Below are 13,044 nucleotides of genomic sequence, written 5' to 3' on the forward strand. Positions count from 1 at the left end.
AGATAAAGGAACACACTAAATTACATGTTCGTTGTGTTGACTTCATTAGATATTTCAATGATTATCAATCATTATTGTTCTCTGATGGCTCACTGAACTAAAGTATTGGAGGATGCGGGCATCGATCCCGCTACTTCTCGCATGCTAAGCGAGCGCTCTACCATTTGAGCTAATCCCCCTGGTGATCTGCAATAGGAACCAATGTCTCTTCCTTCGTTCATCAACGCACAGGTGCGGTGCACCGTTAAAACTCGTCCGGCGGAAGTGTGCTCGTGGTGGCCTGAGCTGAAAAAGAAATGTCGAGCGGCGTCGGGAGTAAGTAACATCACATACTATTTCATATCGGGGTTCTCTATCTGATCCCAACAACGATTGAACACAACGTTTCATAGATGTATTCCCTTTGTTTTAAAGTGGACACATAGTAACTTAGCTGGTTTGCTAAGAGTGTGGCGTTACTGTGTGCATCGATGCTAAATCAAGCTAACGTTAGCAAGATAGAATCCATAACAAACACACGGTCCGTAGACCTGTCTAGCTAACAAAGCCGATGTCAACATTGTGCTCGGGGGGAGCTAGCTAGCTATGTTGGGTAGTTAATTATCTGTATGGTTGTAATAACGTTAAGCTAGTTAATTCACTAACCTGCAACTTGCACAACTTTACGTATCTTGTTGACAAACACAAACAGTACTGTAATTGCAAATCTGGTATGTCATAAATGTATAGATGGAGCAGTACTGTCTATCTGTATGTCATGTATGTCATATATGTTACGATGAATTGAAAATGGGGGACCCTGATGTAAACAAGACGAAAGTCTTTCTCTGGTCTGCATCCCTTTAACAATTGTATGTATTGAGCTGTACTGTACTGTACCCATTCTGCAATCTGTTAATAAAGTTTTCATTAATTCATTCATTCACAATGAATTGAAAATGGGGGACCCTGATGTAAACAACACAAACGTCTTTCTCTGGTCTGCTACCCCTTAACAATTGTGTGTATTGAGCTGTACTGTACCCATTCTGCAATCTGTTAAATAAAGTTTTCATTCATTCACAAGTTCCATGTATGGGCTGAGTTGAGATGATTTCACATGTTTGCAGTGTTTCTGTAGTGCTTCTATTTATTTTAGGACATCACGATACCTCGTTGAATCATGCCTATAGTTGTAAAACATAATGGTTAATGATACAAATATTCTCGTATTTATTATTATTATTATTATTTAAATCCGAGGATGTCTGTAGAATCGATGTGAACGCAATCACTAATGATTGCTGACAAATCAAGCCCTTAATAAGAGAACCATTAGCATGTTCTTGGTATCTAGGTATATCTATTGACGTCAGGGAATGTGTATTCCCAGTGTTGGAAATATTGTGTCTGTTACTATGCATGAGTAATGAACCAAAGGAGAATATCAATTATTATTATTTACTTTTTTATTTCCATCTTTGACTTTGAATAACACCATGCTAACATTGAATGAATGAATGAAAACTTTATTTAACAGATTGCAGAATGGGTACAAAACAGTACGGCTCAATACATACAATTGTTAAGGGGATGCAGACCTGAGAAAGACGTTTGTCTTGTTTCCATCAGGGTCCCCCATTTTCAATTCATATAGACATATATGACATACATGACATACAGATAGTCAGTACTGCTCCATCTATACATTTATGACATACCAGATTTGCAAATACAGTACTGTTTGTGATACAGAAGGAGTCAAGAAAAGGGAGTATATACATTTGACGTAGAAACTGTACATTGGAGGAGGTTGGGTGGGGGGGGTTGGGTACATTGGGATATTGACAACCATACTGGGTAATTTACATTGGAGGTGGTTGGGGGGGGGCGGGGGGCACACTGTATAAACAAGTAACACTGTACATTGAGGGGGGGGGGGGAGGAGACACTGTACAAACAAACACAATTGTACATTGAACTATTGACAAAACCATACTAGGTAAATGACTGTACATTGGAGGGGGTTGGGTTAGGATATTTACAGGGGCCAGTGTTGAATTGCAGTCTCCCGTAGGTGTCCCTTGAGAGAGGTTTTGAAAGTGGGTAGTGATCCACATTCCTTTACAGCTTTGGGTAGGGCGTTCCACATTGATGTGGCATAATTGCGAAACGTGTTTAGTCCCTTATTTGAGCCGAATCTGGGTTTAACATGATTTGTGGAGCTCCCTCTGGTGTTGTGATCGTGGTATTCACTGACCTTTGGGAAGTATTTTGACATGTACATGGGTACCTTGGTCGTGTAGTGTATCTTGTAGACCAGGCCCATTGCAAGTTGTTGTACTCTGTCGTCTACTCTAAGCCATCCTAGGTTGTCAAAGTGGGCAGGGGTGAGGTGGGTTCTAGGAGTAAGGTCAAGCAGTAGTCTGACCAGTTTGTTTTGAGATGTTTGTAATTTTGTTTTTAGCGCCTTTGAGGTGCTTTGGTACCATGAGGTGCAAGCATAGTCGTAGTACCCCTGAATGAGTGCTCCTGCCAGAGTCTTCAGGGTGTTCTTGTTTACCAGAGAGGAGATCCGGTACAAGAATCGAGTTCGTTGGTTGACTTTTTTTATTACATTGGATGCCATTTTGTCACAGGAGAGATTAGCCTCTAGGATGGAACCCAGGTAGGTAATTTCATCTTTCCTTGTGACAATATTGTCACCCACTGTAACTGAGAAGCCGTCGGTCTTGCTGAGTTTGTTATTTGAACCGAAGAGAATGGACTCTGTTTTGCCCATGTGTAATGATAGTTTGTTATCAGCGAGCCATATGCAGATTCTGCCTAGTTCCGAGCTGAGGGTTTTTTCAACCTGTAACTTGTTCTTGTCAGAGACCAGCAGGGCTGAGTCATCCGCAAACAGGAACAAGTTGCAGTCACAAGCTGATGACATGTCATTTGCATAAATTAGGAACAGTAGCGGTCCTAGTATGCTTCCTTGTGGAACACCACAGCTCACTGTGAGGGGGGGGGATAGGGTACCGTTTACCTCCACCATCTGTTCCCTCCCCTCAAGGTAGGATTGCATCCAGCTCACTGATAGACTATCAAAACCAATTGCTTTTAGCTTGTCAATCAGAATGGAGTGATTGACCGTGTCAAAGGCCTTTTGTAGGTCCAGCATGACCATGCCGCAGTATTTGCCTGCGTCCACCTCTTGTTTGATGTGGTCATTCAAATAGAGAAGGCATGTGTCAGTGGAGTGGGATGTTCTGAAGCCAGATTGGAATTCGTAGATTAGATTTTTTTCCGCTAGGTACTTTTCGACCTGTTCGTAGACTATTTTTTCCATGACTTTCGAGATGGAGGTGAGAATAGAAACAGGGCGGTAGTTGCCTGGGTCTAATTTGCTGCCCTTTTTGTGCAGAGGGGTCACCCTCGCAATTTTGAAGTCCTTGGGGACGTGTCCCTGTTTTATGGAGAGGTTTATTATGTGTGTGATGATTGGTGTGATGGCGGCTGCTGAGTCTCTGAGGAATTTGGAGGGGATGTTGTCATGGCCAGTGGCCTTGTTAGGTTGGAGGGCGCTCAGTTTATTGAGTACCTCATCTGTTGTTACCATTTCCAGCTTGAAGTCGTCCTTGCGGACCCCTAGGTTTTTGTAGTAAGCTACTATGTGTTCTACCCCATAAAGCCCTGAGTGGGAGGGTAGTTTGTTTACCAGTGTTGTGGCTATGTTTGTGAAGAAAATGTTTAAGTAATTGGCTACATCCAGCTTGTCTGTGATGAGCGTGTTGTCCGTTTTTATGTTTATGTTTGAGAATCTGGTTTTAAGTTTTTTACTGCATCCTAGTTGATTATTGAGTAATTTCCAAAGTTCACGTGGTTTGTTTTTGTTTTCCTCAGTTTTGTCATTGATGAAATTCTTTTTTGCAGTTTTGATCATGGAGTTTACGTCGTTTCTTAGTCTGTTTCTTTCTAGTTTGAGTTCAGTCACGTGGGCTTGGAGTTCACTGCTCGTGCTTTTAGTAAGCTTTGACTGACTTTTACGAAACTCAGAGCATTTTTTGTCTCTGGTTTTCATAGCGGCCAGTATTTCGGAGTGCATCCACGGCTCAGCGCGATTTTTTACCCTGGTGGTTCTTAGGGGGGCCATGTCGTTTAGTATTGCTGAGAATTTGGTTTTGAAACCAAGCCATGTTTCGTCAACCAGTGTACCATTGAGTTCATCTGACCAGTCCAGACTCTCCAGCTCAAGGTTGAAGGCCTCGCTAGAGTAGGTTTTGAGGTCTCTAGATGTGACTGTTTTGTGGCAGCCAGCCTTTTGTTTTAGTTTTTTTCTGGTACAGAATATCATATAATGATCACTTAACCCACATGCTATAACCCCTTTATTTGAGATCTTGGACTTGTCGGAGGTCAGAATGAGGTCAATGGTAGTCTGAGTTGATTCACATACACGTGTGGGTTGGGTGATTAGCTGGCTGAGGCCATGCAGATCACAAAACCTACTGAAGGCCTTGAAGACGGGTGCATCTTTTCGTTGCATATCCGTGTTCCAGTCTCCAATAAGAATTTTGTCTACATCCTCAACTCCAGCTAAACACCCATCCATTGTATCATAAAAGCCACTATGATCTGGCGGCCTGTAGACTGTGCCAACCAGTAGGGATTTCGCCCTTTCGAATAGGATTTCCACCCATACAGTTTCAATTGATTTATGATTCAGGTCATTTCTGTTGATGAATTTGGTGTCCTTGTGTATGTACATACAGACACCACCTCCATGTTTGTTCCTATCATTCCTGATTATTGAGTAGTTCTCAATCTCTATCTCTGGATCTTTTACAGAATCGTCGAGCTTAGTTTCTGAGAAGCACAGTATGTTTGCCTTACCATTTATGAATATTTGTTTGATTTCATCCAATTTGTTTTTTAAGCTGTTAATGTTAATGTGAAAAATGTTCAGTCCATTGGCGTTGGTTATTTCATTGATGTTGGCAGGTTCGAAGTATTGTCCGTTTGTGATCTGTTCCTCTGTGTTGTTGTGGGTGGGAAGGGGGGAGGGGGGGTCGGGTCCCGCGCCGTGCTGGAACAACAAAGAAGGGGGGAGGGGGGGGGCTGAGCTCATTCAGCACCTGCTTGAAATGAAGTGTACAAAAATATAATCAAATGAATAATGGGCAGATGATTTACAGGGGGTTTTGCCATCCGGACACATGGAATTTGAAATATGAACATAAAATATCAGGCCTATAAATTACCTTATTATGGCCAAATCATACATCTATGGATCGGGCCAAATCTTCTCTTTCCAATAGCAGAGTTAAATCTGGATTTAGTTCCACCAGGTGCCCGTTAGAGGGCAGCAAATACCGTGAATGAAATCTACTGTAAATACAGTTACTTTTGTATAATGTCCATAGCTCCGCCATTTTTCACCAGATTGCGATACAATTATTTTTGTAGATGTTCACAGAAAGGTAAAGAAACAACATACGTTCTATTTTATGGCAATAATGTTCAGGTTTGTTCGACCCATGAGATATAATCACGAAAATCACTGCAATCTTTTTTTTTAATGCCAGCCGGCTCCAGCTTTGACAGTGGCTGGTGTGAGCTGGGTAGTGTAGTTGTATGTCATTTCGACGTCCATCCCTGGGTCTCCTCTTTCTCACACAACAATTTCATGACGGTGTCATTTCCTCACGTCTAAATCATCCGGTTTCTGATGCATATTTCACTAATAATAACACTTAAAACCATTGGTAAATATACACGTTGACTGCTGTTTTGATAGGGTTAGGGTCCTCTTGGCTACATTTGAAAAAGAAACGCAACATCAATTAATACGGACTGTATTGATCTATTCATGACGTGAAATAAATCTCGGGGTTAAGAATACATTTCTTAACTTTTTCGTATGTGCGTTTCGAGAATGAGGTCCATTGTTTGTTTTCAATGTCACAACAGCATCATTATTACAATCCCATTGAGATGAAAGGGTAATGATTTAGATTGATTGACTAGCCCTAGCTCCAAGTTAGTGAAAGGATCCCAATGAACCAATAAGTAACACAGGCCTGATGAGAATAACTGGACACATTTGTATCCTGTCTTCTAACCTGTCAACCTTTTCTTCTTCTTCATTTTGCAGAACACAAAATCGTGAACGTGGGGCCGACGGAGCCCTGGTCAGTCAGGGAGAAACTCTGTCTGGCCTCTTCAGTTATGAGAAGTGGAGACCAGAACTGGTAAAGTGACATGATTTCAGCAAACCAACCTGACAGTCAATCTGTTTGTGTGGCAACTATGGCAGACAAGACGGGGCCCTGCTTAGTATTTCCTATGAGTTATTGAGCTGATAAAATTAGAGGTTTTTTGTTGACAATGTCCCGGTCTGTCCCCTTCTGTTTTCATCTGGCCTCTGTCCCCTGTTTGAATGGGTTTCTGCTAGACAAGAGGGCAGGTTGTTTATGATGATGATGGTGGTGGTGATGGCAGACTGGAGCAGGGAAGGTCAGCTGTCAGTCTCACTGACCACGCCTCTGGCTGTCACCAAGAGTTCAGGAGAAATTCTTGTTAAAAAAAAGCGCAATAACGGTGCCTTTTAAACATTGTCCTTTGAACATGCCCCTGGGCCTATATGGTCCCTGAAGAGCATTGTCCTTGAATCTTGAATCTATGGTCCTGAAGAGCATTGCCCTTTGAACATGCCCCTGTATGCTCCCTGAAGAGCATTGTCCTTTGAACTAGGGCTGGGCGATATGGCTTCTAAATGATATCACGATTTATTTTGGCTATGTCACGATACACAATATATATCACGATATTTTGACATTTCCTCTAAAGCACTTAAAAATGCTTGATTTAACCCTTTGATGCATACAGTCACGCCAATATGATGATTATAATAGTCCCTGCAACATATGTCTGCATTAAACCATGAAGATGCTTTAAAAAAATAATGAAATTAAAAGTTTCTAAAAGAGTAGTCTACTGACACACTCTATACAGAAACATTTGTATTAACATCTAAGACAATTTATATAAAAACTCCTGGGTGCCTAATACTTTTGCACAGTACTGTGTTTTCTATCCACTTTAGCCAAAAATACACATGCACAGTCACACTACTACTGTGAGAAAATAATTATAATTTGTATTATCAGCAATGTTATAATATCCTACTGGTAAACACTGTAAAGGTATATATTAACTTTTTAATTGCATGAAACATTATGAAGTATTCTCTTATGCCGCTTTTCCACTGTCTGCATGGTACCTACTCGACTCGGTAGTACCCCCCGTCAGTGTAGCTGGGCGCTGTGACGTCATCTTCAACACGACAGACATTGGATTTCGAAGCTAGATAGCTCATTTATGCTAGCCGCAATGCTAACGGTTAGAATGCGAGGCTACTATTTTTTTGGAACCAGTACGTCCGCCTTGGAGCCTCCATATTCCATTGCCGTTTCTGAATAAACACGTAGGCCTAACGTTTAAACTCGCTAAACTCTCTTCACTTCTCTCACACTTCTCTCTTCCTCCAAACATAATAAACACGCCGCTCCGTCTCTGGGTGTGTGTGTGTTAGGGCTGAGCCCAAACATTCGAACGTTCGGACCTTCATTCGTTACGTTGGCATTCGAATTCTAAATCAACATTCGAATTTTTTATTTTTTATATAATGTTTTTATATATATATATATAAATATATGTGTCTATTCATTCTGTTTAAACCAATGGGGTTTTTCTTCACAGTTGCAGATAAAGATTAGGCTACACTAATATTATAGTATCAAAACAACTGATGTTGTTGGTATTTTTTATTTTATAAAATATATATATATTATGCATCCCGATAGAGATGTAGCACATACTTGCATCGCAGGTAGAATTTGACTTCATGTAACGTATATACGACGTCTTGGTTATATATGCTTATTACATGGCGTTTTAACATTCGTCGAAATGCTTGATTGTGATTGGTCAATAGCGCTCGGCAGAGGTCCGTTATTACTCGATAACGGACCTCTGCCGAGCAATAATGACCGCTGTGCGCAGCTGGAGCAATCAAGCCCACTGACACACACTGCATCAGTGCAATCAGACATACACTCTATACTCGGTCATTGTCGCAAAATAATTGACCTTCACTACATTTAGAACAGTGGTTCTCAACTGGTGGGTCGCGACCCAAAAGTGGGTCGCGGGGCCATTTTGAGTGGGTCGTGGATGTGTGTAAAAAAAAAAAAAAAAAAGTTAGATAGCTCATTTATGCTAGCGGCAATGCTAACGGTTAGAATGCGAGGCTACTATTTTTTTGGAACCAGTACGTCCGCCTTGGAGCCTCCATATTCCATTGCCGTTTCTGAATAAACACGTAGGGCTAACGTTTAAACTCGCTAAACTCTCTTCACTTTTCTCGCACTTCTCTCTTCCTCCAAACATAATAAACACGCCGCTCCGTCTCTGGGTGTGTGTGTGTTAGGGCTGAGCCCAAACATTCGAACGTTCGGACCTTCATTCGTTACGTTGGCATTCGAATTCTAAATCAACATTCGAATTTTTTATTTTTTATATAATGGTTTTATATATATATAAATATAATGTGTCTATTCATTCTGTTTAAACCAATGGGTTTTTCTTCACAGTTGCAGATAAAGATTAGGCTACACTAATATTATAGTATTAAAACAACTGATGAGTTATATTCATTAAAGAAAGTTGATTTAATAATTTAAAAAATACAAATTTTATCAGATGAATCACTTTATTCAAATTGAGGATATATTAAAAAAAAAGTTTGAACGTCCGTTAGAAAAACCCTGACGAAGTTCGAAGCCCAAAAACAGGCTTCGGGTACAGCTAGGGATGCCCCGATCACGTTTTTTTGCCACCGATACCGATCACCGATCGTCTATGAGCCATATCGGCTGATACACTGCCGATACTGATCGTTTTTGGTTTTATAATTATTATAATTATTTTTTAATATATTCTTTTTATTTTTTATTTTATAAAATATATATATTATGCATCCCGATAGAGATGCAGCACATACTTGCATCGCAGGTAGAATTGGACTTCATGTAACGTATATACGACGTCTTGGTTATATATGCTTATTACATGGCGTTTTAACATTCACCGAAATGCTTGATTGTGATTGGTCAATAGCGCTCGGCAGAGGTCCGTTATTACTCGATACCTGCCGAGCAATAATGACCGCTGTGCGCAGCTGGAGCAATCAAGCCCACTGACACACACTACTGCATCAGTGCAATCAGACATACACTCTATACTCTGTCATTGTCGCAAAATAATTGACCTTCACTACATTTAGAACAGTGGTTCTCAACTGGTGGGTCGCGACCCAAAAGTGGGTCGCGGGGCCATTTTGAGTGGGTCGTGGATGTGTGTAAAAAAAAAAAAGGTACAAAAAAAGAAATATACTTTTTTTTGTATTTGTACTTTTTTTTCTTTTCACTACCTATCTTTGTGAACGTGGCTTCTCAGCTCTGGTCCAGCTGAAGACAGAGCAGAGGAACAGATTGGACATTGAGCATGACCTCAGAGTTGCTTTGTCTACCATCACCCCAGACTTTGAGACTCTTGTCAGGAGCAAACAACATCCCCAGTTATCCCATTAGTTCCCTGGGATGTTAAGCTAAGAAGTCTGCTAAGAAGGATATATTATTTATTATTATTATTTTATTTCATTGTGTTTTTAGCCCTTAGTTGCACTTTTGTTGCAACCCCAGTTATCCCATAGTTCCCCCAAACGTAGGTCTGTTATGTTAAGCTAAGAAGTCTCTGTATTCTAAACTCTGTGTCGGTCAATTATTTTGCGACAATGACCTAGTCGTGTAATGTTTTATTTTTTATTTTTTTAAGTACTTTTTAAATTTCCATGTCTGTTTTTGGTATGTCTGTATAAGTCCTATGTAGGTTTTGTATGTCTATAAGAAAAAGACAAATCTTTGACTTTGCATGTTATGCTGTTGAAAGTTCTTCCATGAAGATGTGCAAGATTTGTGCAAAAACATTTATAAACAAAATAAATATATATATATATATATATATTATATAATTCTACTTGTAGTTGTATTATCTGCGAGACATCGCCACCACGCAACAAGTCAAAATGCTCCGTTGTAACGTTAGTTTAGCGTCGTTTTAACGTTAGATAATGTACAAAATAAACGTCTTTCCGGTGTTTTATTTTGAAACCCCCCGACCGGAAGTATTTATGATGCTTCGCTATCTGCTTGTGTAGTCTTGTTCTGTGTTTGTTCAGTTGGTGTCTGTAGATTGTTGGTGAACAACTAACTTTAGGTTAGTTTTAACATTAGCTAGCAGCAGGGATGGACGCCGTTGTGCAAATGCAGGCAGCTACAGGCACTCGAGGAAGAGCTGCTGAATTTAATCGGCAGAAGAGAGAGAGAGCTCGTCAAAGCCGCATATCCCTGTGGCTGTGGTGTGGTCGTATAGGCACGAAAGTGCAGCTCGAACTACCTGTTGTTGTATTAAATTAATTGATTGCTGTTTAACTTGTCCGTGTCCAGTCCTTTCGATTAGCCCCACCGTTCATTGTAAACATTTATGCATGTAATTATATTAACGTTACTGTGTTACTGTGTAGCTATGTTAATACATTCTGAATGGCATTAACGTTAGCTGGCTGGTAGCCCATCGCAGTCACGAAAGGGGCTAGCTGGCTGGCTACAACGAATTCTCACAAGATGGCATCGTAAAATATCAACACCAGCCATGGGTATACTGTTTACTAAATTGTGGAGGCTTTTAACACTTTCAGAGCCCTTGCTTAACCTTGATTTACCCGTTGAATACCACCATCCACTTCAATGTTAGCTTAAAAACACCTAATCTATGTTTAAAATTATGGCTATGTGTCTAATCTGCCCGTCACTTTATCAATGACTCGTTTGCAGTCAACATTGTCGAAGCGGATTGTTTTTTTATTGGTTCATTTTCGTTTTATAGCATTTTGAAAAGCCCTCGTTTTCAAGGAAAATATAAAGATTCCATGATAAAAGACATTTACTGGAATATTCTAGAATACACAAAAACGTTGTCATTTTTCGGCCTATTTATTAATCGTTTTCAAATAAACGCTAGATTATCGATAGTATATGTGTACGTATGCACGCTATGGACGCAAGCTGAAAAATCGATTCTCTTATTTCCTCATCAGCGATCGCGCACACACAGACACATCACACATAGGGCAAACGCTGAGATCTCAGCGAATACAAGTCTGAGTATCCCAAGACTGGTAAAATAGATTCCTTACCTCAGATCAGATGTTCTCCAAAAAGATCATTCCAATTCCTGATCGCCATTCCAAATATCGATCACGCTTATTGATTGAGTATTGGCTGCTGTGAATATATATTCCAGGCTGATTCCCGTCCCGCGATGACTTCCATGTTGATCAGACTTCTTGCCAGCACAAGGAACCAGCTGGCTCCGCCTCTACATATCTACAGATCCCAGGTCAGTCTAAGCGACTGACCTGCAGTTACACAGGGATAGATGATAGGGGGCGCTTTTTTCCATTCTGAGCTCCTGTAGGGGCTGGTATACCAACGGGAGACTCGGTTGATGAAATATGATTTCAGATCGCTAATAAAACAATAAAACGATATTTGTCATCGTGGGCACTCAGTGGGGGGCCTAATAAAACGAGATATGTCGTCCGTGGCACTGAAAGGGTTAATCGTCAAGGTAAGAGGATTTGAAGGCGTATGCTATGGAAGTCCCCTGCGGCTCCACTTTGTTGAAATGTACATATTTAGGGCTATAGGATAACCACAGCTTAATTCGCGATTTTCTTATTGGTTTGTCATGACAAACCAATTACATAATCCAACAGTGTAAACTAACATTCCAGTTAAAGGTATATATTTTTTAATGATCGTTACGGCGAAATCAATACTTCCATTTGTATAAATTACGTTAACTCGAGGATAGTATTCCTGCCTGCGGCACCAATATTATTCTATGACAGCCCCGCCCCCATTCACTAACCAACCAATCAACGCAACGGTTGTTCAGATTAGATTTGGGTGAAAGGTACGCATGAGAGAGAAGTCAGCGAGTGAGAACTCCGCTGAGAATTGGATCATGTTTTCCGCGCATGTCTTCGATCGGTTTTCATGATCGGCGAAAATACAGCATTATCAGAATTCACCAATCTCATATTTATACTGAATATCGGCCGATACCGATCGCTGGCCGATCGATCGGGGCATCCCTAGGTACAGCTCTAGTGTGTGTGTGTGTGTGTGTATGATGTGCAAGTACGTTGGGAGAGTGTGTGTGTGCGCTGCCGGTAAAGCAAGTCTCATCTCAAACTGACGTGAGGAAAGTGAAACATCACGATGTCCACGATACGTTTTAAAAGTGTATCGTTAATTAACTGTACCCTGTGGAAGTGAATCAATGAGACGAGCAGACGGAGTATCGAGTCTCTGAACTTTACTTCCAAACAAATCCAACAGAACCAAGGTACAGCCACACCCTTAAGTCAACTCCCTCCTGTCACTCAATCAGTGTCCATTCTGAAATGAGACACCTCCATCTAGTGTCCACCACACAGGCCCCCCCCCGAACATTCAGAATTGACATTCAGTGCAACACCAAATAAACGGAACTGAACACAATAAACTCCCAAAACAGTGCACCCAGTGTCTTCAGTCTCTTTTAGGAGGTCTGACCACGCGGCCATAACGACTGTATTTAACAGTCACAGGGAACGTGGAAGGGGAAAGGGTAAGGGTAGGGGCAGGGGCCGTCCCCGCCCCCGCCGCCGCCGAGGCTTCATCGGTGGAAAGGTAGGGGTAACAACGGCCGGAGGGCATGGGACAGGGGAAAACTTGGGTGGCCGGCGCCGGGGCTGAGCCAGCTCCACCGGCCCGTTTGGGACCACATGAGCAGGCTTAAGACGATCGACTGAGATCTGCTCCTTATTCCCCCCCATGTCCACCACAAAGTACTTGGGGCCCGGCTCGAGGACGCGGAAGGGCCCGTCATAGGGAGCCTGCAGTGGAGAAT

General features: G+C 41.4%; 1 protein-coding gene across 3 annotated transcripts in view; it reads left to right on the forward strand.

Moving 5' to 3' along the window:
• The first annotated feature begins 258 nt into the window (after positions 1–258).
• brd8b (bromodomain containing 8b) overlaps positions 259–13,044 on the forward strand; it is an 88,971-nt gene continuing 76,185 nt past the window's right edge. For all 3 annotated transcript variants that reach the window (XM_084331848.1, XM_084331850.1, XM_084331849.1), the window contains exons 1-2: positions 259–315; positions 6,119–6,215. In XM_084331848.1, coding sequence (XP_084187974.1) covers positions 297–315; positions 6,119–6,215 — 116 coding nt within the window. In that variant the 5' untranslated portion in view covers positions 259–296. The remainder of the gene's footprint in view (positions 316–6,118; positions 6,216–13,044) is intronic.

The sequence above is a fragment of the Notolepis coatsorum genome (assembly GCF_963971535.1).
Source record: "Notolepis coatsorum genome assembly, chromosome: 16".
NCBI lineage: Eukaryota > Metazoa > Chordata > Actinopteri > Aulopiformes > Paralepididae > Notolepis > Notolepis coatsorum.